Raw genomic sequence first — 27,670 nt, forward strand, 5'->3', positions numbered from 1 at the left:
AGGGAGTGTCAGGTTTCTCTCCATCGCTGCAGTGACGCTTTGCGAGGCCCGTGCGTGCCATCTACCGGAGGGCTCGCCCTGGGCTCTCCGTGCCCCCAGGGCCTGCGCTCGCCTCTTGCTCCCCAGGGAGGAGAGGGCAAGGTAGCAGCATGCCTCTAGGCTTCAGCCCTGGGGCTAAAATTCGGCTCTATGATTTGTACAGTGGACGTCCCTCCGTTATCCCTCTCTCCCACCAGCGCCATCCTGCTGATGCCAGCAGTGGTGCAAAAGAGGACGGAGGAGGGACTTGAAATGTTCCTGAAAAAAAGGAGAAACACCAGGGTGGGAGTTCTCATTGCCGTTCCTGCTGTTCGTCGCAAGCAGGATGTCAGAAAAATGTGTGGCATGGGTCAGCATCACCAGGGAAAGAGAGTGTATTTTCTTGGGAGGGAGGTGATGCCCCAGTGAAGGTGAGAGCAGGCTTGCAGGTCTACTCTCAGCTGAGCTCTAGTGCTGCTGCTTCTGCTGCAGGCAGAAAGGCATATGCAACCTCAGGGACATTACTGGGAATCTGTTTTTTTTAAAGCTACCTAGATGAAAGTGTACAGATTTGTGCTTTTGAGAATGACAGACTCCCACAAGAGATCTCACATCATTAAGAATCCACAATACAGCTCTTAGGCTCACCCCTCAGTCTGTAAAACAGGAACATTAACATGCATTTTACCTTTCTACCCCTGTTGAGAGCCCTTCAGACTGTGGCTGGTTATTCCTGGACTGAACAACAGGTAGCTGACCTCTCGCAACTCTACGAGAGCTGATACTCAATACTGAAAGATACCATGTTAATGTAGTCTTTGACCAGAAACTGTGCTCCACAGCTTTGATTTGGCAGTCAGCTCCAGTTCTGTGCAGGCCTGAAAGCCTCATGAGATGTGCCAACAAGTGGGTAAGTTGTAATTCACTCTTCTGGCGGACTATCTCAGGAACTGGCCCTAGTTCCCTACTTTAGCTGTACCCATATTCTCAGCCAGGCTCACAGCATCATTTATCATCTGCCCAAGTGCAGAGCAAAGTTTGTACCAGTCCAGAAGTGGCAGGAAGAGAAGGATTCTGCTTTGGAAGGACCACAGGGCTCAGCTGCTCTTATCTGAATCCTGGATGAGCTGCACCGTGACCTGCAGAGTCTGAGTCTTGCTCTGAAACTGCTCCTCAGCAGTAGCTGGAGAAATTCCACAGCTCAGCCTGCATCACAGCACCCTGAAGAGAATTTAGGATTGGATTTATGTAGGCAGATGGGATTCAGTCCCGGTCCCAACAGGACCATGTTCTCAGGGTCCTGCAAAGACCAGGTGGTCTCAGACGTCTCTCCCTGCTTGGAAAGTGGCTCACTGTCTGTCTCTGGGTTTGCCGCAGACACTGTTGATTTAGTGAGCCAGTGTCTGTTTTGCTTTCTGGGATAACTTGGGCTTTGTTGCTTTGTGGAGAAGAAAGAAAAAGGCTGGGAGCCTCTTCCCATCAGCCCCTTTTGCAAATACTGGAGCTGCTGGTTTGAGCTCCATCAGAGAAACAGAAAGGCATCAAAAACATTGGCAGAAGTGGAGAGCATTTGGCTGCCACTTTGCATTCCCTTCTCAGTCTGTGTCTGCAGGGATGAAAGATAGCATGGCTTCCAATGCTCCTGCTCAGCAAACCGATCAGGCTATTTTTTGCAAAGCCTGCCAGGGTGCAGAGGAACAGCCCAGTGGCTGACACCCGGCAGTGCCAGCCCCTCTCACTGCATAAATGCTCGGGGCAGCTGTCTTCATGCACTCAGGGGCGTCGTCTGGGTAACAAGCTATGCAACTGGCATAGGACGAGCCTGCAAGTGCCCAGCAATAGAAAATGAACTCGTTGGAGAGCAAAGACAGGGCTAATAAAAGCCAAGGGGGAACAGAACTGTGTAATGACTCCTAATGCTGTGCATTTCTATTGCTATAGCATCAAGGTACCTCAGACACTGAGGGACTGGGACCACACTGTGATATGAATGGTACAGACACACAACAAGCTGGCATTGTCTATAAAAAATGAAGGAGAGTGAGCTTTGAACTAGTTTGGGCACTTTTGTCTTAGAATCTGCTCCCTATGCAGCCCAGCCCTGACCACATGCTGTTTTCAGCCCCTAGTAGTTCGACAACCCACAGCCCTTGCGTTGCGGAGTCAGAGCAGAGCCAGATGGCATTTCATGCTCTAGCACGTGCCATGTCTGCATTGTGTGTGTATGTGCACTCCTTCAGTCAGGCACCCTTTGCCCAACTTGCGGGTTATATGTTGGCCGTCCTCCCTATCCAAAATCCAGTGAAGGTGTTTATCCTAGTAACAGGAGGCCTGCAGTGAGCAAGAGAACCATTGATCCTTCTTACCAGCACAGGAGATGCCAGATCAGAGACAAAGAAAAGACCTTTATAGCTGCTGCTCTGAAGTGGCTGTGAGTTTGAGGAATCCTTTTATGGCAAGGGACTAAGGAAATTATGGCCATGCCTAAGCCCACACACAGACACAGATTTCTGCTCTCACCACAGGGATATGGGCTTGAGAACTCAGCCCTCCTGGGTCTCGGGACTCGAGTGAGTGCTGCTGCAAATGGGATGTGGTATGTACCTGGTGCAGTGCATGAGGCTAGTGCGGAGTGCACTGAGGAGTACAGAGGCTTGTACACAGAGGAGCAGTTAAGGACTGGGCTGTTCCTGCCCTTACAAGCAGATGCTTCAGGTAATTGAAAGTCACTAGCCCAGGATTATCTCTGGAATTATTATTGACTTAGACAAAGCCTGTTGTAAAGGTGATTTTTATTTTGACAGTGCCTGAAATACTTACTGGCAGCAGGTTATCTGGTCCTACTTCATGAGTAAGGGCATGTCTCAGCAGTACAGACTGTGAGTGTGGGTATCTGATCTGCACTGGGTGGGTGGAGGCTTAGCCATCTTCTCACTTGCTCTCCTGAGGCTGGCAGGCAGGGCTGCTCTTAATTTGACCCTGATCCTCATTGCTGGCAGGGGCCCTGAGAAGTAATGGTTCACTCTGGTCAGGATCCCACTTTTCCTGGCGAGAGTGAAAAAGCAGCCTTACACCAGTGTTTCAGCAACCACGGAAGTACACTGAATGAGACAGACTCCTAAGCAAGGCATTTCTGGCCTTATGTATTCATGGAGGCAGAGTGCAGAAGCCTGCACGTCATATCCCAGCAGGGAGAGGGAAAGGCTCTGTCCATGGGGACCTTGGAACCTCCTCTCACCTCTGGGGGAGGGCTGCACTGAGGCATGCCAGGGACCCCCGTATTTGGCCAGTGACACAGCATTTTGGCTGCTTTAATTGGCTCTGACAAGACAAGGATTGCAACTGGCACCTGCTGAGCCCTCGGGGCCATACGAGGCAGCAGCTGCCACTGACAGCAGCACACATGATCCCTGGCCCAACATCACAAGACTGCGGAGTCATTTCTCATGTAGCTGGTATCATCATGGTGTCTGCAAAAGGGGCCAAATTCATCTCCTCTGTGACTCTACAGAGAGTGCTGGGATGCCAGTAAGGCACTTGGGATCTGAGCAGAGCCTTCAGCATTTTGGGGTTCACTCCCCTCACAAGGGCTGAAAAGGTCTGTGTGTGAACAAGCCTTATGTCCCATAAACTAGAGGGCTGAAGCAAGCAGAGACTGTGGGTTGGCATTTTTTTACTTGGGCTAACTCCAGCTCCAGGTCTGGAAATGCACAGCGAGCCTCCAAGAGCCCATCACTCTATCTCTTTTCTCCTCGAGGCGACCGCTCACTGTGGGCTCCCTACAACAGCAAGCAACTCCAGCTGCACCTGAGCCAGGCGGGGCCAATCACACAGGTCTCCCTGGCTGCCCCATAGACAGAGTCCCTCCACGTCCCCACTGATGCCATTTCCACAGACGAGCCCAGAGTGAACTCTCCACTGCTCTGCTCCCTGCATCTGGAGCAGCTAAGGCACTGTCCATCCTTCCTGCTGCAGAGTAGCTTGGCCAGAAGCAACATGAATCCAAGGCAGACAAGACAAGATCAGAGGCATTTATTCCTCTTTTCTCCTGAGAGCCACAGGCACCTTTACAGACCGACAAGCACTTCCATCTCCACAAAGGTCAGCCATGAGCTCAGAAGTGAGGCAGTGGGATCATCTCTTGCCTCTTCCTGGTACCCTTCTGGGCTAAAGCATAGCAGCTGTTTAACAGCCCATTGAGGCACAGCCTCACAGTTTAAAGTAAGAGCGAACCTTGCCATTTGGGGTGAGACAAGAGTACCCTGAATGGTGCTCAATGAGCACTTGACCTAGGAGAAAACTTGCATTACATTCCCTCACACTAACACTTCAATCCCCCTCCGTTTTCAGTTCCAAGTCCCTTTTTCCAGCCATCAGCCTTAAGAAGCAGAAGTCTAGCATATACGTGGCTGCCTCACAGCCCTGCTAAACACTGATGGTGAGAAATAGGGGTCTGGCAGCATGGATTCCCCATCCCTGTCCTCCCCCCTCCCTGGTCAAGCTCAGATCTGGGGCCTTTAGGACTCTTCCTTCCCTTTTCCTTCCTCAGACTGTTCTTCTTTCCCCACTGGCTGCTCCTGTTGGGTTATCTTCACCTCGTTGACTCTGGCCTTCACCTCCTTCCCTGTCCGGGGAGCCACAATGCTTAAGATGCCATCGTGGGACAATGTGGCTCTCACCAGCAAGGGGTCGACATCCAGAGGGAGGATGTAGGTCCTGGTGAACTCTCGGGAGATGAAGCCATGGCGGTCAGCCTTCTGTGGGTGCTGTCCCATCACCTCCAGCAGGTTGTCTATGGTGCGGACAGTGATCTCATCCGGCAGGAAGTGACAGACATCCAGGAACACCTGGAATTTGTGCTCGTTGAGGCTGATCTCAGAAGTGCCTCGATCCAGCTGCTTATTGATCCGAGGCCTGATGTAGTAGCCATGGTACAGGGCAGGGGCTAAAATTTCACATGGGAACACACCTGAAAATGAGACTCAGTGAGGAGTGTGGGGTTGCCAGGGGAAGGAGTTGGAGAAGGATGGTTGGCAGCAGATAGGGGAGAGTGACAGGAGGAGGCTGGGACCAGGCAAACACTGTAGTTTTGCCATCACATCAGCACAATATGGACGGAATCTCTTGTGGTTCCTGGCTTTTTTGTCTCCAAAACACACACAGACCCAGATGCCTGCCAGCCATGCCTTCCACTACACAGCCAGCAGCTGCTGGCAAGCCAAGGGCTGGCATCCAGCTTTTGCATGTCTGCTGGGTGGACAGGGAGGGACTAGTAGGTGCACTGGGCGCTCTGCAGTGCAAAGCCCACAGCCAGGGATGGGCACGGAAAATGCTGATGGTGAAGAAAGTGCCCTGAAGAACTAAAGGCCTTTTGTGTGCCATTGTCCAGAGGGCTTTCCTTAGAGCTTTTTGCCTTTTCATGCTGTTGTGCCGGTGCTGAATGGTTGTGCTGCTGCCCACATTCCTTCCCCTCGCCAGCCACTGCCTGGCTTTGTGCTGAACACCCCAGCTCAGCTCTTCTCCACTGCCTCCAGCTACAAAACCGCTCCACCACCACTCCTGCTCCCCCCCAGCACCCCTCCCCGTCCCCCCCCCCCCCCCCCCGGGCATTTTGCTCCATGTTTGCACAGCATATGCATGAATGCCAGACCACTGGGGGCATGAGGGAGGGACAGGAGAGAGAGTAGTAGGCACGGATGGAGGAAGTGGACCTGATGAGAGAGACCCTGGTTATTCCCTGGCTATTTCCCCCTGATTTGACCTGGGTTCTTATGCTCAAAATTCCTTGGCTCCAGCTTCCCTGGCCTGCTCTGGAGCTCAGTCTTCCCAGGGGGATGACACCAGCCCTCCTGCACTAGAGAAGAGAAAGGTGCCAAGGGGATCCCATCTCCTTTCTTACCTTCTCCAAAGTTCTGGTCATAGATCTTGCTAGGGTTGGCAAACTCGTACTCCAAACTCATGGGGTAGGCGTGGGGAACAGTCCGTGCAGCCATGGCGTGTCTGGGAAGGGGACCTTCCAAGCACTCACTGCCTCTGAGAGTGAAGGCTGCAGATTGCAAGGTTTTAATTGGACAAATTCCACAGGGAGGAGTGTGTGATAAAAAGATGGACCAAAATAGCCACACGCACAGGACCCAGGATGCCTCGCCAGGGTGACAAGGGAAGCTTCTCACTGCATTCCAGCAGGGAGTGCAGGCACTGCTCACAGTCAGGGACGTCTCTGGAAAATCCTGCACCTCCTCCCAGACTCTGAGATCCCCTCCTTGAGCAGGGGGTTCAGGAGGCAAATGGGCAGCCAAGTACAGCAGGAAGGCACAAAGGTGAGCTGAGAGAGGCTGAAGTAGGAGACAGCTGGACAGACCCCAGGCTCTGCTGCCTGTGGTACTCCCAAAGGCAAGGGCCAGCAAGAAGGCTCGTTGCAAGCGTGTTCAAGGAGTCCCTGACAATGATCCTGCTGGCCCTGATGCACCCTGTGAGGACAGGGCAGTAGCTAATGCTGGCTGGTGCTTGATCAGGTTGTGCAAAGTCATGTGAAGTCACTATCACCCCATTGTGAGTTTAAGGCCTAAATCAGCCCTACACAAAGGAGCTTGATTTTCCCAGAAGCTGAGTGGACGGCTCAAGCCTTTTGTTCCTGTGAGTGGTGAAGTGCTGCAGGTAGTTAAGCAGGGCTAGACAGGATCCAGATCCCACTACTGACACCTCCATATCGCAAACTGTGCTGCTGCAATCTGTCTGTCCAGACTGTTCCCTGGCCAGGGCTTTAGCACAATCTAATGAGACCCGGAAAAATACCTGTGCCAGAGATCACGAGTTAACCAGGGATCTGAAACTGCCATAGATCCAGTTTTACTGAATGGGGGTGGGGAGTGGAGGGGAGGAAGTAGTGCCCACTTGAGCTCCTTGTACTCTGAAACCAAAGATTTCATTGAGTCCATGTCCCTGCAGTATGAGAGAGCAGGTGCACTGCTGTTGGTGTAATGGGGAATTAAAGAAGGTATTTATGGCCTGAGCTTGCACAGAGCAAATTCTGCTCCAAGCTGAGAGGAAGAGGGTCAGACCCTTTTGCAAGGGTCTGGTGGTGCTGGCAGTAAGAATGATGTGCCTCTGAGCCAGTAATTGTATTTAACTTGCGAGCTCTCAGAGGCAGAGACTAGCTCTTGTCTTTTAAGGACAGTTGCTAGGCTGAATGCATACCCATGATTTAGATTCATAGGCAAGGCAGGAATTAAAATAGATGGGTGAATTGAGACTTAATAGGAGCGTAATTATAGGAAATCAGCTTACTGCAGGGGCAGAGGCAAACAGAGGTAGCTTGCATCCCTGAGGAGGCATGTTGCGGTGCAGCACCATGGAGGCCGTGTACATGCCTGGTTTATCTCTGCTCACAGCCCTCCAGAGTACTCTGAGGTCACAGAGTCAGGCTCTTCTGCTCTCTCCAGCAAAGTGGTTTCTATAGTGGGCAAATGGTGAGAGGTGTTGGGCTGAGGCACTGTGGAGAAAGCCATCCTTCATTCACACACACACACCAATGGATGCTGAGAATATCTTAGGGGGTACTGGGCTGCAGAGAGTATCTCAGCAAAGACCTCCTGGGATCTTTCCTGCCCTCTGACTAAAGCAGGCCTGTGGCTTCCTTTGCCTTAGGGAGAGGCAAAGGAACTCTAGTCTCTTCCTAGACTGGTGGGTGATGTAGGAGCTGAAGTCTCAGTGCTGGCAGTGGGAACAACAGCCCCTTGTCATGAGCCAAAGATAGGAGCAGCATTGATCCTGCTGGCATCTAAAGCAGCTGGGAACATCTGCCAAGCCTGCCTGGGACTCTGCAGATAAACAGCACGTGGGGAGTGGGGCGGGTGGCTGGGCAGTTTGGCTTCTTGCTGCCCCATTAGGCTCGTTTTCTTCTTCTCCCCTTCCCCCTCCTCCTCAGCCGCGTGTTCAAATCCCCTAGACAGCTACTGGGCACCGCCGAAGGGACCAGCCCAAGAGTGGGACAATAAAATCCCTGACACCACTGTTCAAGAGGCCTCAGCAGGGGGCGGGGGGGGGGGGAAGGGAAGGCCAGGCCAGCTGCACGAGTATAAATCTGCCCCCGGTTCCCGGCACAGCACTGCAGCACAGTTGTTTGCCAGGCTCTTCCAGCGCACTCCAATGGATATCACCATTCATAACCCCCTGATCCGCAGACCCCTGTTATCTTGGTTGGCACCAAGTCGTATCTTTGACCAGATTTTTGGAGAGCATCTGCAGGAGTCAGAGCTGCTCCCTGCTTCCCCCAGCCTCAGTCCCTTCCTGATGAGATCCCCCATTCTTCGGATGCCCAGTTGGCTAGAGACGGGACTCTCTGAGGTAATCTTCCCTTCTTAATACTCTTTGTTATTGCCATGTGCACATCCTGATGGGTCTGGAGCTGAAGACGTATGAGAGCTGAGAGCTTGGAAGCTGCTTGTAGGGGGTTATTAGGAAAAGGCTGGGGAAAAGACTAGTATGTTTGTGCCTCTGCTCCTCTGCATTATGCAAGAACATCTGCATGCTCTGCTAATCACTTGTGACTGAGAGCAAGTATTGCCATAGTGTTGGGAATAGAGGCAAAGTTAGCTGAGTGTGTGCGGCGAACGACTGTAGGAGCTGATCGAAGGAAGGAGGAAGCCTAATTTCCCTGTCTGCTTTGCAAAACTTTCAATCCCACTTCCTCCTGAGAAGCAAACAGCACGGGGTAGTGGGTAGAGGTAGTAGGATCCTCATCAGGAAGTGTGGGAGCTCACTGTTGCTGAGAAAAAAGGGGCCTATTTTAAAGAGTAACTGCTGAGGAGCGCAGCATTTTAAGGAATATGCAAGACCCAAAGGATCATGAAGCAGCAGCCTGCTTGCTTCAGGGGCTGAGCCAAGAGGCACACAGTTTAAACAACCTTGCCTGTTCTGCAAGTCAACTGTCCCATTTACAAGAAACTTGTAGAGCTATTCTAAACCAAAGGAGTGAAAGTATTTTTTAATTTTTGCATAATGTTTCTCTTGATTTAGTGACCTGGGTCTGGCTGTCCACTGAAGCAGCCATAATAAGCACCAAAGATAACAATGTTTGACTATCTCCGTGGAGAAATCTTCACAAATAACCTAGAAGGAGGAGGAAGCACTTAGACTTGTAGGTCAAACTGTGGAAACCAGTAAGCCTAGAGCTGGCACAGAGGCTGCCTCCACATCCCAGAGCAGAGCTCTAGGAGGCTCACCTGCTCCCTGACCACAAATGCAGCAGGAAGGCAGAGACAACAAGCTCATATAGCAAAGTCCCACAAACATGTCCAAGACAGGCAGAAAATGCAAATTCAACCTCAGGAAGCAACAAAAAGCAGTATTTTTTAGAGGTGATAAAGTGCAAAATGGAAGGGAAGGAGGTGAGATTAGCAGCAGGTGTCTCAGTTTCAGTAGAAGTCTTGCTGCTCAGGTAATGGAGGTGACCAGGGAGGCAGTACTGCTTGCCAGTGACACATTATTTTGATTACTAAAGAGCAATGAAGCAGGGGAAGGCCTGCAAGCCTGCAGATGAGCTGCAGTCAGCTGCACAGTCAGGTTTTCTTTTGCTTGAAAAACTTTGTGAAATCCAGTCAGAGAAACTGGAAATCCGCAGACACTCTGTAAATAGAATTGAATGTGAAACCTGTACGTCAACTAAAGAGTCAGTTTTAACACATTTTGATTAAGAGAATCTCTTCCTCACTCCCAAGGAAAACATTTATCCCATGTGATCAAGAGAAAGCGTTCACATTTTAGATACTGTAATAATTGGCATTAATATAATAGGCTAGCAAGGGACAAAGCTGCCCAGATCAGAATTCCAGGACTGAATTACGGTCAGACAATGCATGTGTAGATCTGAGTTTGAGTCTTCAACTGCTATGTATTCTGAGAGCCTTTTTAAGCTGAAAGTCTCACCTGCTCTTTCCTGAAATCACCTCCTCGTTTTGCAGATGCGACTGGAGAAGGACAAATTTTCTGTAAATCTTGATGTGAAGCATTTCTCCCCTGAGGAGCTAAAAGTGAAGGTGCTTGGGGACATGATAGAAATTCACGGGAAACACGAGGAGCGCCAGGTACTTCTACTTTAACTGTGCGACTGATAGACTCAGTGCGAACTTCCTCATCTATGGTTAAACAAGGAGACTACAAAACAATCCTCTCCTGTGCTCATCTCAGATACTTCCAATGTTTTTTAACAACCAATCCTAATGGAAGATGCCCTGTGCAACCCCCACTCCCAGCTGATGCCAGACTGGGCAGCAACAGAGTGGAAATTTATTGGTGATGTTACATGAACTGTGAACTGAACTGGAAACTCATCTTTGAAATTGGCTTTTCTGGGCCTCCCTCTTTCTGGGAAGAGGCCAGGAATGCAGGGAGGCATTCAATAAGCTAACAACAAACTGTAATAATTAAACCACATAATGGATCAGTGCATTGCCCTGTTCAGTTACCATGAGGCTACCTCTTCCTGAAAAAGGCCCATCTGTAAGTTTGTAATCCTTAAAGGCTGTGTTCTGCTGTCAGTTATCCCACTGCTCGCTGGCTCTGGAGACCTGTGTGGCAACTGGGCAGGCAGAAGTCAAAAGCCATGTCCAAAGCTGGACATAACAGAGTCTGCCAGTCCCCATCTCCCTCCCACCACCCACTCCCACCTCCTTGCCAGAAGGATAGAATCCACATGATAAAGTAGCTATGTCACTGAAACTGTGCTCTCCAAGAGGTTCTGGAAGCACAGATCTGTCAGTCAGGAAACACAGCCTGTAATCTTGACACAGCTTCTGCAACTTTTTTTGGCCAAGAAAATAATCAAGCACTATAGCAGAGATCAGCTTACTAGAAAGCTGTGTGTTAAAAGAGCTCTGGAGACCCTCAGGAACAGGCATGGTTGGCATTGCATGTAGGTCTAGCTGGCTGCTGCATCTTAGGAATGACAGCACACCACTGTGCAATGAAGCCAGTCTCTGGCTAGCACAAGAGCTGGAACATAAAGCCTCCTCCTGTAAACAGTGTACTTGCAGGCACCTGCAGCCTAGGCAAGGGCAGTGCCTTACTTTGGACAGTCTTGGCTCTTTGAAAAGGCCATCTCAGAATAAAAACCCTTTTAACCTTCTGAAAAGTTTTCCTTTTGAGAGCTGGAGTTTCCTGATCTCAGACTGTATGCAAAGGATCCATGGTTTAGGTGGAACTGTGGAACATTTCTAATATGGGCTGTTCCTTCTCTTCTCCTTTTGAAGGATGAACATGGCTTTATTGCCAGGGAGTTCAACAGGAAATACAGGATTCCAGACGATGTGGACCCTCTGACTATAACCTCATCACTCTCTCTGGATGGTGTCCTGACGGTGAGCGCACCAAGGAAACAAAGTGACATCCCTGAGCGCAGTATCCCTATCACTCGTGAAGAGAAGCCTGCCATTGCAGGAGTCCAAAGGAAGTAGGCTGCTATTTAAAGTTGCCCCAGGGGGCCATTCAAGAGCACTTTTCATTAGATGCCAGCTATACTGAATGGCTACTCTTATTATTTATGCTGAGTAAGTTTACTAACAAATAAAACATGAATAAGCAGTTTGTATTTTTTTTTTGTTTTGAGCACTGAGGACAAGGGAATTGTTGGGTCACGAAAGCGGTGTAAGGTTGCTGTACAGGAAAACAAACCTGGCATCATTGTCGCTGACAGCTTGAGTGGCAGGTGTGTCCAGGAGAGCTTGTCTTGGTGTTCAGAACTGCTTTGCTAGTTTTACTTCTTGTACTCTAATGTTTTACAAACGTCTAATCGCTTGAGCCTTTTCCTTCAATGTTGGCAGAGGATTTCATAGTGTTTCACAAGCAACAGAAAAGTTTTTCCAGTGGAGATTAGGCTGGTAAAACAACGTCATGACAATCGAAACCCATTTGAAGTGTGGGTATTAGATAACAACTGAACAGAAGACAACTCTATCTTAAATCTCTAGAATGACTCATGTTATGGAGAAGCATCCAAGTGCTGCAACTAATTCAGAGCAGTTGCAGATGAAAACTGCATAGCTGCAGTAAACACAGATATATCCAGAGACAAAAAAAACGTCCTGCTGTCATGGTGCACATCACTGAAACTATGTTGTCAGTGCCCTTCAAAAAATGAACAGGATCTGGCATCTACAGTATTGCTCTGATTTATGCTAACATTGTTGGGCTTGACTGACAAGGCGCAGGGTGACTGGTAACCTTTGCACACAAAACAACAGAAACACACATAGGTTACAAACAACACAGCTTATAAAGCAGGAAGAACATTTTTCCCATGATGCTACATTTGGCTTTAGTGTGCAACAGGTCTTTTTGCTCAAAATATATCCTTGTAGCACTGCTAGCAGACAGGCCTCCTGTTTTTCTGAAGGCATAGCCTGCAGATTCTTTCCATCTTGGTTGCGTTTCCTGCATCCTTTTTGCTCTTTCTCTGAGTGCTGGACACAAGCAAAGTAAATGCTGCCATATGGAGGCCTGTAGTATATTGTGCAGTAGGACTGAGCAACTGGGTTGAACGAAGGAGATTCCAACTCAGGGTGGTGTCCTGGAAACCAATGAGGTTCTCATTCAAATCCTGAAAGAAAAAATGCACAAAAAATGGAGTAAGTAAGTGGAAATAGTAAGAATATATCCAGAGTGCAACTGAGGTAAATCTTTTCTATAGAGCAGGGGTTTGTTAGGCTCAAACTCAGGAGCAAGAAATGGGAATTTTGAGTGAAAGCTCCTTGGAGATAAACATGATGAGGTTAGCTAGACAAGAAAACTTGAGACGCAAATACCACTCCTTGAATGACTCGAAATACCTGTTCTGTGGTGGAACAATGAGAAAACAACAGAAAACAATCCTATCATCTCTAAGCACATGTGTCATTCAGAAGCTCCTCTTTAGCTACACTACAGATCCAACAGACTAAGTTTCAGTTCTGTGCACATACTTTTCATTCTCTGATGCTTTCCTTTGTTGTAATTGGAAGAGTATGTTGTTTCAAAGCAGCGAGTATACTGCAAAGAAAAACTCACATTTAGCATGGCTAAATATAAGCAAAAAACTTTAACATTTTATATCTTACGGAAGACTAAAGTAGCTGCATTCACATTACTACTTTCAGATCAGCCTAACCTAAGATCACAAAGCTTCAGTGATGACTTTTGATTCACCAGCTGAACAGCAAAGGAAAGAGCTGGACTGGGGCCACCGTTATAAGGAGTAAGACTTAGTTTAAACAGAAAAGCATTCCTCACATCTTTACACCTGTAGTGGGACTGTTGTAGGGCACTCACCAGAGAAAAGAGTGCTGACTGCTACCGTTCTGCATTTTTAAAAAACAGTAGAAAAGACTAGTAAGGCTGCAGAAAGGGAAGCTATCATGGGAGGCTTACCTCTGATGTATTCGTAGCTGAGGATGGGAAGGGTAATGCCCTGTGTGCACGACAAATTCAGTGACCAGTGATCATCTCAACAGAGATTTGCTATATCCACAATAAGGAAAAAGCACAAGGACATACCTGGGAAGGAAGTGGCTTGTGCTGCACAATTTTCTGGATATTGTATCGCTCTTCATTCCAGTTCCCCATACAGGTTTTCGCTCTATAATCATTTTCATTGGTGGTGTACCTCCAGCTATACTGGGAAAACTAAGACGTGCTGTCCCAGTCCATCCACAGTTCCCATGACCAGTAGCATGCATTAAGGAGCCATGGAGGGAGTTGTACAAACAGACCTTGAACATGATGTGACAATAGGTATCAACAGGATCACCTTGAATCTCAACAGCAGGTGACATGATACGGAATGTTGTCCCTTCCATCCCTCTGGTGACTGTGAAGGGACCTCCTGTACTTCGACATGTGACAGAGGGCATCAGAGAAGAACTGTATTCCTTCTTGAGGCCAAAAAGCATTTATTTCTTTGGGGGGGTGGGTGGGGGTGGGGTGTGAGAGGTAGGATGGTATTTTCTTGAAAGGTAGCACTGCATTTCTCAGCCTCCGCTTGCTGAATAACTCTCGGAGTAACTTACCCACCCTTTGAAATAGACGAAGTGATTTATCCAAGGCCACAGGCACCTAATGGCTGAACCAGAGCCAGACCTCACCAACTGCAGGCAGCAGCTCTGCTGGACCTTGCCTTCGCCAATTTTAAGCCTTCCACTGTCACTACCCACGTGACTCCCGAAACACTCCGTGCCCGTGCAGCAGCGGAACAAAACAGACACAAACGGAACAGGCGACAGCAAAGCATCGCTGCTCTCTCTCAAGCCACAGGGTGCGCTGCCGAGACCCGCAGCCTCACGGGGGAGCGGGGCGGCGCGGTCCGACGCCACCAAGGCGGGCCGAGCGCGCCGGCCGCCGGTGGACACGTCACGAGGAAGCGCCCGCGGCCCGCGAGCGCCGGCATCCGGGCTGGCTGCGGACATGGAGCCGGTGCGCCGCGTACTGCTGCTCGGCGAGGGCAACTTCTCCTTCGCGGCCGCCTTGTGCGCGGCCGCGGGCACCCACGTCGTGGCCACTTGCTACGAGAGCGAAGAGGAGGTGTCCGGGCGGGGGCGGGCCGCGGAGAGCATCCGGCGGCTGCGGGAGAGAGGTGGGTCGGCGCCGGCGGGGATCGGCCCTCGGGCAAAGCGACGTCGGGGGCCGGGACGGGCAGAGACATGGTGTCGCCGGAGCTCAGGCGTGGGCTGTGACCGCTTCTCTCCGCGTTCGAGAGCGGCACGCCTGCCTTGGGTCAGGGACCTGGCGCTGCCGTGCCTCCGCAGGCGCCGTGCGGTCACTGTGCAGCCCTGCGCCACGCCAGGCGTCTCAGAAGCCCACTCTTGCCACGAGGAATCGGAGTTGTCCAAGAGGCTAAATCAGATACCCTAAAATCTAATCAGACTGAAATAGCACTGAAACAAGTAGCCAGTTAGCAGAAGTCTCTGCAAGACAGCAAAGGTAGCCTAGCCTTTCTGGTTTTCCTCATGCACGTGAGTGGGAAGATGCCTGGCAGCTGCTGCTCTGATACACTTAAAAATGGACTAGAGGACTTTAATTGCTCCCTTTCTTTAAAATTTTCTATAATGATAAACATCAGAGTTTTGGTTTTTGTTTACTTTTGGAGGAGCTGAAGTTGTGTTTTCTGTGGACTGCACCAAGCTGAAGGACTATTTTTTGCCAGAACAACGAGAATTTGATTGTATTTATTTCAACTTCCCTCACTGTGGGAGAAAGACTGGGGTAGTGAAGAACAGAGAGCTTCTTGCCCACTTTTTCCATAGGTGAGTAAACCAGAAGTAGTTCTATGCTAATTGTCTGCTGTGATACAGATTTCTAGCTGTGTTACAGGTGTTTTTCTGGCACTATAAAATTTTTGGATGTGCTAGAAGGATTTTTCTTGCCCGGCTTTCCTTTCAGCTCCGCAGAAGTGCTGACAGAGGAGGGAGAGGTCCATGTGGCTCTTTGCAATGGACAGGGTGGGACACCTGCTGATCAACCAAGGAGAGAATGGCACAACAGCTGGCAAATAGTGGCTGTGGCAGCAGGAGCTGGATTTATCTTAAGTAACGTTCATCCTTTTAAAGCAGATACTATCCATGGATATAAGTGTACAGGCTACAGGTAAACTTCATGTGGCAAAATTGAAAAGTTGATATTTGTGCTCTTATAATAGTTAGTGCTAGTATGTTATTTTAGTATCTTGTTTGTTGGAGGGAGGAACTCCCTTTAATTTTCCTTAAAATAGCTACAATTCTTTTTCACCTCTAAGAAGAATAGCCAAGATAAAAATGCAAGCTTCTTGCCAGAGTACCCTCAGAAAAATAAGATTATCTTGGGATTTTAACGGTCAAAATGGTACATTTCAGAGCAAATCAATCTCGGCCTAAAGGCAGCAGGAGGACTGTGGTATGTGAGTCTGCTTAGCAGTCACAGAATCACAGCATGGTTGATGCTGGCAGGGACCTCTGGCAATTATCTAGTCCTACGCCACAGCTCAAAACAGAGCCAGCTAGAGCGAGTTGCTCAGAGTCACATTCAGTCTCCAGGAATGGAAACTGCATAGCCTTTCTGTGCAACTTGTTCCAATGTTGGACCACCTGCCCGGTGAAAATACGGAGTGTTGCATTTTTGTCACCTTGTAACAAGACCTGGGATTGAACAAGAGGTGTGTTAGTGTTGCACAGAGTTATCTGTGTAATGCTTACTTGTGACACATTAAATATATGAAACGATCGATGACTTTTCTCTGCTTTTGTGGATTGTCAGAAGTCAAGATAAATCTTTCTGTGTAGAGGGTGCTTTAAACCACATTTTCACACGAAGCATGCCACTTCCGTATTTCAAACCTATGATCTGCAAGATAGAACTGGAAAGCCGAGAAGTTTCATTTCAAGTACCACAAGTACTTGTGGATAAAATTAACAGGTAAGTTTTGTAATTAGTTTCTGTTTGGCAATAACACACGCTCTTGCTCTCAGTGGCAATGACCAGCATAAGTGTCAGATAAAATGGAATTACTTCACTTTCCTTCCCTCTTCTCCCCTTTACAGAATTTCCTGTTCCATATCTTCTTCAATTCTGCTTCATGTTAGCTTGTGGTTATAGCCTACTTAAAAACAAGTCTACAGAACAAAAAGAAACTTTATGGTTGAGACCAAGCTGCTGTATACTTGAATGTACAAATAAAGATGAAAACTTTAGTATGTTTTACTGTACTGTGGAAGAAATTCAGAAGCTGACTTTGTGCTGCTCATACCACAGTACTAAGGCTAGCTAGGATAAAAAATGCTAACCTCTTAGACAAACTGCTCCGTGCTTCGGAGACTGTCCAGGGCTGGCATAATTCGATTTGTTTCTGTAGCCTGGTAATGCCTGTGCTGAGTGGAAGTTGTGATGCTGACTGTTCAGTCCCATTCCTTTTTTACCAGCAGAAGTGCAGTTAATTATTGATTGCAACCTGGAGACAAACATCACTCTGATGAAAATGTGTTAGTCATTGCCACACCTTTGATGGAAGAATTGACTTGTTCAGGTAGTTCACTAGAAAGCCGGTTTAATATCTGAGATTGTTTTAGGTAAATTACTGCACTCAAATTATGATCGCAGGAAAATGTTTCAAGGAAATCCGTTTAGTGGTTTCTGTAATTTGCATTTTTATTTTTCACAGGGGTTTCCTAGAACTCAATTCAAATCATCCAGTACGGACAGTAAAGGAGAAGCTCACTGCAGAGCTCAGCCAAGCCTTTCCTTTACAAAACATTGACTACTGCTTTTCTCCGCTCCACCAAGGCCACCTCAGTGGTGTTTGTCACTCAAGTATCTTTTGGATCATTCTGAGCCCAGAGGAGACTGCAGGAACCGAAGAAATTTCTAATGGACTGGCAAAAGCAATTTCATTTTCCCAGGTTGATTTTTGCAGGGACACAGATAAGAATGGCTGGGTGAATGTACAAAAGGGATGCCACATTTCAAAACAGTATTATCTTAGACCTTCCCTTTTACCTTATGCTCAGGCAATAATACAAAGAGGAGCCTTTCTCCCGGGGACACTTCATGTTCTTTCTGGCCCAGTTTTCAGGAAGTGTCTTATCGCTCCTTATTCCATGCCGGTTTTTCATGAGGTGTTTTTTGTATGTGCAGTTAACATGGGTACAGAGAACAGCTGTATCCAGATGTTGGTGAATAGCATTAAAACCGGCATACATTCTCTTCACCAGACTGTTTCCAGCGTTAAACTGAGTATCAACCTGCAGGAAGCAACAAGCTTTGAAACAACTGAGTTAAATGACTTTGCTACTTTTGAATCTCAGCTTAGCAAAATTCAGTACTTCATCTGTATGGAGATAGCTACTTCAGATTCCTGTGAGAAGGGCACCTGTGTGGGAATTATAAGGACAGCTCATTACAAACTAGTAAGCAGTGAGTTTGTTGTTGTCTTTGCTTCATTGAATCTTGACCTCCTAGCCATGCTGATCTGTGGAATATCTGACTGGCGAATGCTCTGGACATCAGACACACGGTTCCTCTGTCAATTTCCTAGAGGAGAGTTAAGGCTTTTCAAGAGTTTTTCTCTCTATCCACCTTCCTATGTGCATGATGTCAGCTTTTGGGTTCCTGATGGGGAACAATTTGATGAAGTTGCATTTCACACCATTGCTAGGTGGGTGTCAGGTGAAATGGTCGTATCCATCCAGTTAATCGACAGTTTCCAGCAGCCCGAGACCAGACGGAAAAGCCTCTGCTACAGACTGACCTTTCAGTCCTGTGACAAGGCACTGAGCCGCCAGGAGGTGGCAGAGGAACAGCTGCTCTTTCGGAAGGAGATAAGCCAGCGCTTGCGTGTAACTCTTCGGTAGAGCGTTGAATGGGGTTTCCAGGTGCTCGAGTGGTGTCTGTGCTTGTTGCCGGTCTGGAAAACGTGGCCTACATCTTGTTGGACCTAACACTGTGTGTCGTTGCAGCGCCTCTTACAAAGGTGGTGTGGACTTCAAGTACCTGTACACATTCTAAATGTGGACATTCCTGTTAATGAAGACCAGGGACCTTCCTGTTCTGCGTGCATGTAGTGAAACCTCATTTTAAAAAGTGGAGCCCTTCTTTTCTAGGGTCCTGTGAGACTGGACTTGATCTCCTTACTGATGTTGATTCACTTTTCCTATTCTTCCTTGTGTTTGCCAGAGCCTTGTACTGCTGGCGATTGTATCGAGTACACTGGGAGAGGGAGGATCTTACTATTTGCAAGGGGTTGTGCACAGTTTGAGCACTGAAAACTCTGTGTGGGTGCTCAGTCCCTATGGGAGGATGGTGTGTGCTGGGCTGGCAGTGCCAGAGTGCAGCCGCTGGTGCCCCAGCCACATGCACCAGCGGACTGTTTTCTGAGTAGCTAGTACAGATGGTAATCATAAATGGTAATTCCATTACTAGATGTCAAAGGGTGCTAACTGATCCTAAAAGATAGCTGTACTAAGGGTAGTGTGCTAACAGCTACAGCAGATGTAACTGCTGGCGGAGAACTCCAGGAACAGGCTGAGTTACTGGAATCTGTAGGATTACCCTGGGGAAAGGTACCAATAGCATGGTGGGTACTAATAGGTCTTTCTTTTAACACGTTAAAAGACTCTGGGACCTGAGGTCATTGCTGACACTATAGCGACTCCCAGATTGCGCTGGGTAATTTACGGCCGCCGCAAACACTAGGCAGTGCTACCAGACAGTTCTGTTAGGCTCTTCTGCCAGTAAGCAAATCTGCAGCTGGAAAATCTACTCCTGAATTGTAACAACGGAGCCCTCCGGAGTCTTTGGGAATGAAACAAACATCTCCCAGTAGTCAGTGCAAGGGACTGGTGTAGCCGGAGGAGGGTCTGTCAGATATTGACCGACCTCGTCAGTTGCCACAACACTGTCGCATCTGCTAGCGGCGCTGCGTCTCAGCGGAGCCGACTCGGCTCCGCCGCAGCCGTCGGAGCCCGCCGCAGCGCGGGGAGCGGGTCCGACCCCGCCATGAGCCGTCGGAGCCCCGCCACGGGCCGGGGCCGAGCAGACGGTCCCGCTGCAGGGCGGGCAAGGAGGCGCGAAGCACGTGCCCTCTTCCCGGGCGGCGCGCGGGCATCTCGCGGGGCAGGCGGGCTGGCGAGGGCGGGAGGGAGCTGCCGTCGCGCGCGGGCGTCGCCAACGGTCGCGCGCCTGTGTGAGGGGAGAGCGGGCGCCTGAGGGGAAAGGGAGCGGGACCCGCCTGGGGAAGGGGCGGGCGGGGGTCGGCGCCGCCTCCGTGGGGCAGGGTCCGCGATCGCCTCGGGGCGGGCGGGCCGGGGTCGACCATCGCCTTCGGGGGGAAGGGTCCGCGATCGCCTCGGGGCGGGCGGGCGTCCGCGCCTTCGGGGAAGGGTCCGCGATCGCCTCGGGGCGGGAGGGCGGGGAGCGACCGTCGCCTTCGGGAGGGCCTGCGAGCGCCGTGGGGAGGGCTGGGCTCCGGCGCCGTCCCGCGGAGGCGCGGTCAGCCATCGCCGCAGGGGACGCGCAGGGTTCAGCGCCCGCCGGGAGCCCGCCGGGAGCCCGCCGGGAGCGACCAGGAGCCCGGAGCAGCGGAGGCCCCTTCGGCCTCGTCCGTGCAGGGAACACGGGAGCACCAGTTCGGTGAGTAAAGCCGAGCTGCGAGGTTTTCTCGGTGGAGGGGGGAGAGTAGGGCGTAGGGGACAGGGGCGGGAGAACGGGCGGAGGTCGTGTGGTGCTGCGGACAGCTCCCTCCGGCCATCGACGTCCTTCTCGGACCTGACCGCGTCCCCCTGTCGTTGCAGCAGCTGGAGCCGACAGAGGAGATATCCATCGTGCGGCACTGCGAGGCAAGAGCGAGCGAGAAGAGGAGCGGAGCGGCGGAAGCCCGGGAGACTGAAGCAAAGGGAAGAGAAGGGCACTCTGGGCAAAGGGACCTCCCTGTCACCGGGGCTGTGGTTACAAAAAGGCATTGCCAGCGCTTTTGGTGGCTGACCGCCTTTGCTGGGCGACCTCCCTGTAAGCAGGGCTGGGGTCTTTGCCACAATGTTGCCCCGTGGTTAGGCTGCCCAGAGAGAGGGACGACCCTGTAAGGAGGATGAGAGCCACTGTCTCTGCACCTGGGCGGGAAGTGGAGCTCTTGACAGGATGTTGTGCTGCAGCCAGGACGGCCAGCCCGTGACTGGGGTGTAGGTCGGAGCCTCGGGCTCCGTGGGACTTGTTGAGCGTACCGAGCTGAGGGGGACCACCCAGTGAGCAGGGCTGTGCGCATCCTTTGCGCTCAATGGGAGGTGCTGGGAGGGACCCCCTGTAAGCAGGCAGGTGTCCTTGGCTCCAGCCTTTCAGAGGCGCGGGGCTGAGATTTGTGGGGCTGGGCATGCCCTGCCCTGGCCCCCTTTGTCTTTGCTCTCAGCCCCGGGAGCAGCTTGGGAGAAAGAGAACCCCGGGGGAAGGTGGGAGGCTGGGGGGAAACGGCCCCCTCCTGGCATTGGGTCGTGCCTGCAAGCGGGGCCCAGCTCGTGCCTGGGCAGCACCGTGGCGGTCAGAAGGGTGGGTCTAAGGTGGCTGAGCCTGGGGGGGTAGAGGGTAGGAGGGGGGAAGGATGGCTGGGGGTCGGGGCGCTCTGTGGGGACCTCCCTCCGGGGGCTGGTGTCCCTCTCTCCTCCGGGTGGAGGAGCTGGCGCTTGACTGCGCCCTCCTTCCTTGGCAGCGGCTCCTGGAGAAGAAACACAAGGCGTCGCGTGGAACTGCGAGGCAGGAGCGAGTGAGAGGACGGGCGGCAGCTTGAAGAGGGGGAAAGAGAAAGGCGCCCTGGGCAAAGGGGCCTCCCTGTCGCCAGGGCTGTGGCCGCCCGACAGCATTGCCGGCACGTTTGGTGCCCTGGCCGGGTTTGCGCTGGGTGACCTCCCTGTAACCAGGGCTCAGGTCTTTGGCCTTTTGCCATGTTGCCCCATGGTTTGGCTGCCCCTTGGCGTGTTGAGGCCCCTCTGGCCTCCGTGCAGCCCAAGGGGCGGGTCTGTGGCTCCTTTCTCCTGCTCGCAGGTAGGGATGGCTCCCCAGACATTGGCTGAACAGAGCTCTCGATCTCTTCTGGAAAGCTCTCTTTTTCCCTGTGTGTGTCTGTGTCCGTGTCTGCGTCCACACGAGTGAGCGAGCGAGCGAATGAGCTTGTTTAGGCCCCTGTTAAAATGACTGCAGCGTACTTAGCTTGAACTTCCCAGGAGAGAGGGCAGGGCTCTGTGCAGCAACAGGGGGGCCCCCTCTGCGACCGCGAGCGGAGGGGGAGTCCGGGCTTGCCCCTTCTCTCGAAGGACGGAGCGAAGCCGCTGAGCCGTAGTGCGGGCGAGGCGACCTGCCTGTAGTCAGGGCCTGGGTCTCTGCCTGCGCGGCTGCCTGTCCTGCTGGCGACCTGCCAGTGTGACAGCCCTGTACTCGGGGCGTGTGTCACGAGCCGTGGAGCCCTCTGTGCCCAGGAGCGGCCCGAGCTCCCTGTAAGCAGGGCTGTGCGTGCCCCCCGCGCTCGGCGGGAGGTGCTGGGAGGGACCCCCTGTAATCAGGCGGGTATCTCTGGCTCCAGCCTTTCCAGGGCCAAAATTTGGAAGTTGTCTCTTCTTAACACAGAATTGGAATGGCTTCTAAAATTCTAGGGAATAACGCTGAGCCAAGTCCCTCCCCCAGAGCCATAAAAAACATCCCAAAAGCGCCAAGCATGCTCTTGTGCGACTGCGGCCTTGGTGACAGGGAGGTCCCTTTGCCCAGGGTGCCTTTCTCTTTCCCTCTCTTCAACCTGCTGCTCCTCCTTTCACTTGCTCTTGCCTCGTGGTTCCGCACACAATGGATGCCTCTTTTTTCTTTCTTCTCTGGGAGCTGCTGCTGAGGAAAGAGGGCGCAGTCAAGTGGCAGCTCCTCCGCCTGGAGAACAGAGGGACGCCGGCCCCCGGAGGGACCTCCCCGCAGCGCTCCCTGATCCCCGGCCGTCCTTCCCCCCTCCACCCTCTACCCCCCCAGGCTCAGCCGCCTGAGGCCCGCTTTTCTCACCCTGTGGTGCCCAGCAGCTCGAGGCTTAAAGAGCAAAGGCCCCAGCTCTGCTTTAGGGGCGGTGGCCCAGCTGATGGCCAGAAAAGGGCTTCCCAGTGCCAGGGCTGCCTGAGCAGGACCTGGGCCCCGCTTGTGGGCACGTGCCCGGTGCCCGGAACGGGCCCCTTCCCCCTAGCCTCTTGCCTTCCCCCGGGGTTCTCTTTCTCCCAGGCTGCTCCTAGGGCTGAGAGCAGAGGGAAAGGGGAACAGGGCACGGCGGGGCAGGGCGGGCCAGGGCAGGGCAGGGCAGGGCAGGGCAGCAGATTTAGAGTGTCAAGCACAACTTGCAGGCCCCAGACACCAGCCACTTTCCAGCCAGCTGCTCTGCGTTGAAGCGGCAGCTTCTCCCAGGCGATGAGGAACCCACCTCAGGAAGTTCTGCCCAAGCCCCCAGAACCTCCCAGGAAAAACTCTTGCCAAAGTCACCAGCCACCGCTGCCAATTCGCCTGCCTCTAGGGCGGAAAGCGCCCAGCACTCTTGATAGTGCTCAGCTGGCAGCCTGTGTGGGGTGACCGCCCCGTTAGCGGGGTGCGGGTCAGGGTGCCCCTGAATCGGAGAGAAGGAGCCTCCGTGGGCCTTTGGGACCAGGACCACCCGTTAAGTCAGGGACTGGCCAGTGCCCTGGAGTCCCGGGTGCTTTGCAGTGCAGGCAGCGGCTCGAGCCCCCTGTAAGCAGGGGCGCAGCCTCTTGGGCCGCTGCTTTGTGTGTCCAGCTCGATTTGCCCAGGGTGCCGGGCTCCAGCACCGTCCGGAACTCTGCAAGCACTAACGGGGGAGCATCAGAGCCCCAATTCGGTGAGAAAAGCTGATCTGCGAGGTTTTTTCTTGGGGGGGGGGGGGGGGTAGGGGACAGGGAATAGGTGTGGGAGGACGGCATTTTGGGGTCATTGATTTTGGGGTGGTTTCCCCGGTTCCGAATGCTTCTTTTTCATCAGCTGCACGGGAGAGGAAGCTGGCGGACCTCAGCCTCTGGAAGAACACGTTTCTCCTCCGTGTCCTGAAGCAGCGTCTGCCGCTGCCCTTTCCCAGCGCTTCACTGCTGGGACACCCAATAAAATGCTTTCTCCAACTGTGTGCTCTCCCTTTCGCTGCTTTCCTGGCCAGCTCTGCCCGAGCAGGGGCAGGGAAGGGCGCGCGGGTGGGGGAGACCAAGCGCCGCTATTTCAGGCGGGGCGTCCCGTGCAGCGCTGTCGCTGCCGAGCGTCTGCCCGGGGCCGTCGGCGGCGCGGGACGCGCCCCGTCCTCGGGCAGAGCGCGCTTCCGGCCGCCCGCGCCCGCGGCGTGGAGGTGCGCGCCCGTGCCCGCGCCCGGCATGGCGGCCGGCGGCTTCGGCACCGCTCTCGTTTGGTCCGCTGGCGGCAGGGAGCGGGCGCTCGGCTTCCCGTACTCGGCATGGCCGCCAAGGGGGCCCGGCAGCGGCCGCGGGCCGGAGGTGGCGGGGAGTCGGCCCGGCTGCGGGCGGAGGCCGCGGGCGCGGGGGAGGCCCGTGCGGAGTAGGTGCTGGAGCGCGCGGAGGGGCCGCGGGGAGCCGGGGCGGGGCCGCGGTGCGCATCGGGCGCGCGCCCTCTTCCCCGGGCTGCGCGCGGGCGCGTCGTGGGGCGGGTTCTGCCGCCGTCACTCGGGCGGAACGCAGCGTCCGGCGGGGCGGTGTCCGGTGGGAGCGCCCGCCCCGGTGTTAGCTCGCTGGCGGGTTTGTACGTCTCAGGTGTCCTTGCAGGCCGAGCGTGTCTCGCACTCGGCGGCCGTGCTGGGAGGCCCGCCGGCTCGGCGCGTGTTGTGGAAACGGGTCTCCGCGGTCTCGCTTCGGTGCCGCTTCTCCAGGGCCTGCGGTAGCTTGTGCCTGGTCTTGCCTTCTGTTTTTTTGGAGAGCGTGGAGGAGATCTTTGGGGGCCGTCTTTCAGCGGTGGTTTAAGCACTCAGGGCCCTTGCTCACGCCGGTATGGTGAGAGGGATAATGTTGTTTCCTTGAGCAGGGACTGGCATCGCGCAGAGAAAGCAGGGAATGAACGGCTCATTTCTACTTACACAGTGCCTAAATGACGGAGATGCGAATATGCTTGTCACTTCTTTGCCTGGTGTCACGTTCCTAGTCTTGATCTTGTTACTGAGTCTTCTTGGTGTATATTTGTATTTTTTTCTTTGGACTAGATCATCTGGTAGCAAAACAGGACAAGTTTGGGCCCCTGAAGGATCAACAGCTTTCAAGTGTCTCATCTCAGCCAGGTTCTGTGCAGCTCTCTTAAGCAACATCTCTGATTGTGATGAGACGTTTAACTATTGGGAACCGGTAAGAGGCTTTTTCTCCTTGGAGATACTTAAGAATTCATAACTGACCTATGCAGATTCAAATTTATCTAGAACCTTGTGCTAATCTCTGTGTTTCAAAGAGAAATTTTCTTACTCAGGAATTCAGAGATGGGAGATGCAGTACTCTCTACTCTCTGTGATGTTTATTATTTCTTTATTTTATCTCCATTGTAGACACACTACCTCATTTATGGAAAGGGGTTTCAGACATGGGAATACTCTCCAGCCTATGCCATCCGCTCCTATGCTTACCTGTGGCTTCATGCCTTACCAGCCTTGTTCCACGCTAGAGTTCTGCAAACAAACAAGGTAAATCAGATGTGTGGAAGCTACTTTGTGATGAATAACCATGCCTTTAGTCTGTGCTAAACAGCTGATATGTTTGTTGTCAGAGCTAAGAGAACTAGTGTTTAGAAAATACTAACTTGTTTACAAACACTAACCTCCCTGTAAGGCTTTGCCAGGGTTTGTGAGCTGACTCAAGGAGATCCAAGAAAAGGTGATTGGGAAGTTGCAGGGAAATGCTGTTGGGTTCTGGTTTGATTGAGAAGCTGTCCCAGAGGGGCTCGGAGCTCCTTGGCCTTTTGAATGTGTGCAGGCCTGAGGACAGTTACCAGGTGGCCGTGGGCTCTCATTCACCCCTGTGAGTTTCACCCTGATGCATTAGAAGCCCATATTGTTTTCTGTGCCAGCTCTCAATGACTGTTTTGCTATATTTTTCCAATAAACTATAAAAAATAAATAAGTATTTTGCAAGGGATAGAAATGTAAAAGAAAAAACACTGAATGTGCATTGTTCTTGGGTATCCATTGCCATGCTTGGCATGTTTCTACACAACAGAAAACAAAAGAGAGGTAGTTCTGTTAAGTTCAGTGGAATGCATTCACTTTCTGTGTTGTAAAGGACTTCAGTGTTAGAGGACTAGGCCTTGAGCTGCTGGGATTATCAGCATCCTTTTGGTATGGGATCTGGACCTACAAGAATAGGCTCATTCACCACTGCCAAACTTGCTCCATTCTGATCAGAACTTTTGTTCTTGGTACCGACTCGTTACTAATAGGTGCATAAGCTTCATTGCAAACCTTGTTCAGGCTCTTGAGTATGTCTCCTAGGTCCTTGTCTTCTACTTCCTCCGATGCTTCCTGGCCTTCCTGAGCTGCGTTTGTGAACTCTACTTCTACAAGTGAGTATTAGAAGCTGTCTACAGTGAATGCTGTGTTTCTTTATCATAGTGAATTTCAGTGGAATACATTGATTGTTGCTGCCTGTAATGTACCTGCCAATGGTGTTACATCCACTAAAACGAGTAGCCTGAACATATAATTATCTTGTCTAAGCTGGATTTTTATTTTTACCTGCTGCCTCTTAATTTTTGGCTTTCAAACTGTTACCTTGCGTGACTTTTCTGTTGGCAATAGTCTAGTTTTAAGAATGTGAGCTGTGGCTTTTTGCATGATGGGATTTTGTGAGGGGTGAAAGTCTTAGATTGATGTTGCTATGGCAGTGCAGACTCTCTCAGTTCCTGAGATCTGCATGAGCAGCAGACAGCAGTCAGCAACTGACACTGGTAGAAGCAAAGTCCCTTCTAGAGTTTTGCACTGGTGTAACTTAGGAGGATCTGATATCCCAGGCCAGAGGCAGCCATACTGCTCTTCAGATTGCCTTCAGTGGCTGAGTGATGAGAATCACTCACCTTAAAGCTCTCGAGATGCTCCATGGATTGTTTGTGGTTCTGCATATGTTGGGTACCGTTCTTTTATATACTGAGGATGTGTTTTGTGGTCTCTAATTCTCTCTTGCTTCCTCAGGGCTGTGTGCAAGAAGTTTGGGCTACATGTGAGCCGGCTGATGTTGGCCTTCTTAGTACTCAGCACTGGGATGTTTTGCTCATCTGCAGGTAAGTTGGCTTAGCAATGGCACTAAGAACTGCTTTGTCCATAGAAAGCAAAGACAGATCCAGAGAGAAGAAAATCCAAAGCACTGAGATATCTCTCTAGCAATTGTTTGTTTTATTCTATTGCAGGTATTTCTCATGGCAGGTGTGATGACAAAGTTGATTCAAATTATGTTCCCTGCATCTCTCTCTTGTATCTTTCCATTTCCAGGACATATTTGTTTCTATTGCTGCCCCCACTCTCTCTGCAATGGGCCATGCCTTTTAAACAGGGTCTTGGCCTACCTTCCTTGAACATATTTTAATCCAAGGAAGGAGGGTCATATTTCAGCATTGTCATTTGCCTTTGTGTCCTGTCCCCTCTGGCTGATAGTACTAATTTCCCTAGCCAACCACTGTAAGACTTAGAAAACACCTGCTGCAGATATTCAGTAAAGTGCAAGGAGAGTCTTTGAGCAAAGTTTTTCTGTATTGTGTACATACAGAAACTTAAAGGGAAATACCACAACTTAAGAATGCTGACATTTCCTATTTTACCCTTTTTTAGTTATGGTGAGTGGAGAAATGACCTTCATTGATTTTTGCAGTTTCATAGGTCTTCTCGTTCTTCGCTTACTCCCCACTAATCTCTGCCCAGTTGTTTCAGAGACTGTTCCCAGTCAGCTCACATTTTCTGCTGCTGCTTGAGCAGATTCATTTCACTTTTTTGTACCTAGCAGCAAGTGTTACAAGTGGTAACTGCGGATGCTGTCAACTGGTTACCACTGCTGAGTGCCACCGAGGAAAGAGGCCTTCATACTTAAAGGAAGTATTTCTGGTCTTGGCAGAATAAGAAAAAGAATCCTCTTTTTTTGTTTGTTTGTTTTGCTTTCACAGAAATGAGAGTGTCCAG

The 27,670-nt window shown here is 51.4% G+C and overlaps 4 protein-coding genes across 5 annotated transcripts in view; 3 read left to right on the forward strand and 1 right to left on the reverse strand.

Moving 5' to 3' along the window:
• Positions 1 to 4,535: 4,535 nt before the first annotated feature.
• HSPB2 (heat shock protein family B (small) member 2) lies at positions 4,536 to 6,011 on the reverse strand. Its single transcript, XM_086627042.1, has 2 exons — positions 5,918 to 6,011; positions 4,536 to 4,987 (listed from the first exon to the last, which is right to left on the reverse strand). Exons 1-2 carry the CDS (start codon positions 6,009 to 6,011, stop codon positions 4,536 to 4,538), a joined length of 546 nt encoding a protein of 181 aa, XP_086483168.1.
• A 2,155-nt stretch (positions 6,012 to 8,166) lies between these two features.
• On the forward strand, positions 8,167 to 11,471 carry CRYAB (crystallin alpha B). Its single transcript, XM_009990760.2, has 3 exons — positions 8,167 to 8,364; positions 9,981 to 10,103; positions 11,268 to 11,471. Exons 1-3 carry the CDS (start codon positions 8,167 to 8,169, stop codon positions 11,469 to 11,471), a joined length of 525 nt encoding a protein of 174 aa, XP_009989062.1.
• Positions 11,472 to 14,451: 2,980 nt separating this feature from the next.
• On the forward strand, positions 14,452 to 18,560 carry FDXACB1 (ferredoxin-fold anticodon binding domain containing 1). Its single transcript, XM_086626953.1, has 5 exons — positions 14,452 to 14,620; positions 15,134 to 15,290; positions 15,427 to 15,630; positions 16,276 to 16,434; positions 17,177 to 18,560. Exons 1-5 carry the CDS (start codon positions 14,452 to 14,454, stop codon positions 18,363 to 18,365), a joined length of 1,878 nt encoding a protein of 625 aa, XP_086483079.1. The 3' UTR covers positions 18,366 to 18,560.
• Positions 18,561 to 23,968: 5,408 nt separating this feature from the next.
• Positions 23,969 to 27,670, forward strand: part of ALG9 (ALG9 alpha-1,2-mannosyltransferase) — a 32,339-nt gene continuing 28,637 nt past the window's right edge. Inside the window, exons 1-5 of one of the 2 annotated variants that reach the window (XM_086626954.1) lie at positions 23,969 to 24,069; positions 24,725 to 24,863; positions 25,058 to 25,192; positions 25,997 to 26,067; positions 26,693 to 26,781. In XM_086626954.1, coding sequence (XP_086483080.1) covers positions 23,969 to 24,069; positions 24,725 to 24,863; positions 25,058 to 25,192; positions 25,997 to 26,067; positions 26,693 to 26,781 — 535 coding nt within the window. Of the gene's footprint in view, positions 24,070 to 24,724; positions 24,864 to 25,057; positions 25,193 to 25,996; positions 26,068 to 26,692; positions 26,782 to 27,670 lie in introns of those variants that run through there. The other variant, XM_086626956.1, reaches the window with a different exon arrangement.

The sequence above is a fragment of the Tauraco erythrolophus genome, chromosome 26 (genome assembly GCF_009769465.1).
Source record: "Tauraco erythrolophus isolate bTauEry1 chromosome 26, bTauEry1.pri, whole genome shotgun sequence".
Taxonomy (NCBI): domain Eukaryota; kingdom Metazoa; phylum Chordata; class Aves; order Musophagiformes; family Musophagidae; genus Tauraco; species Tauraco erythrolophus.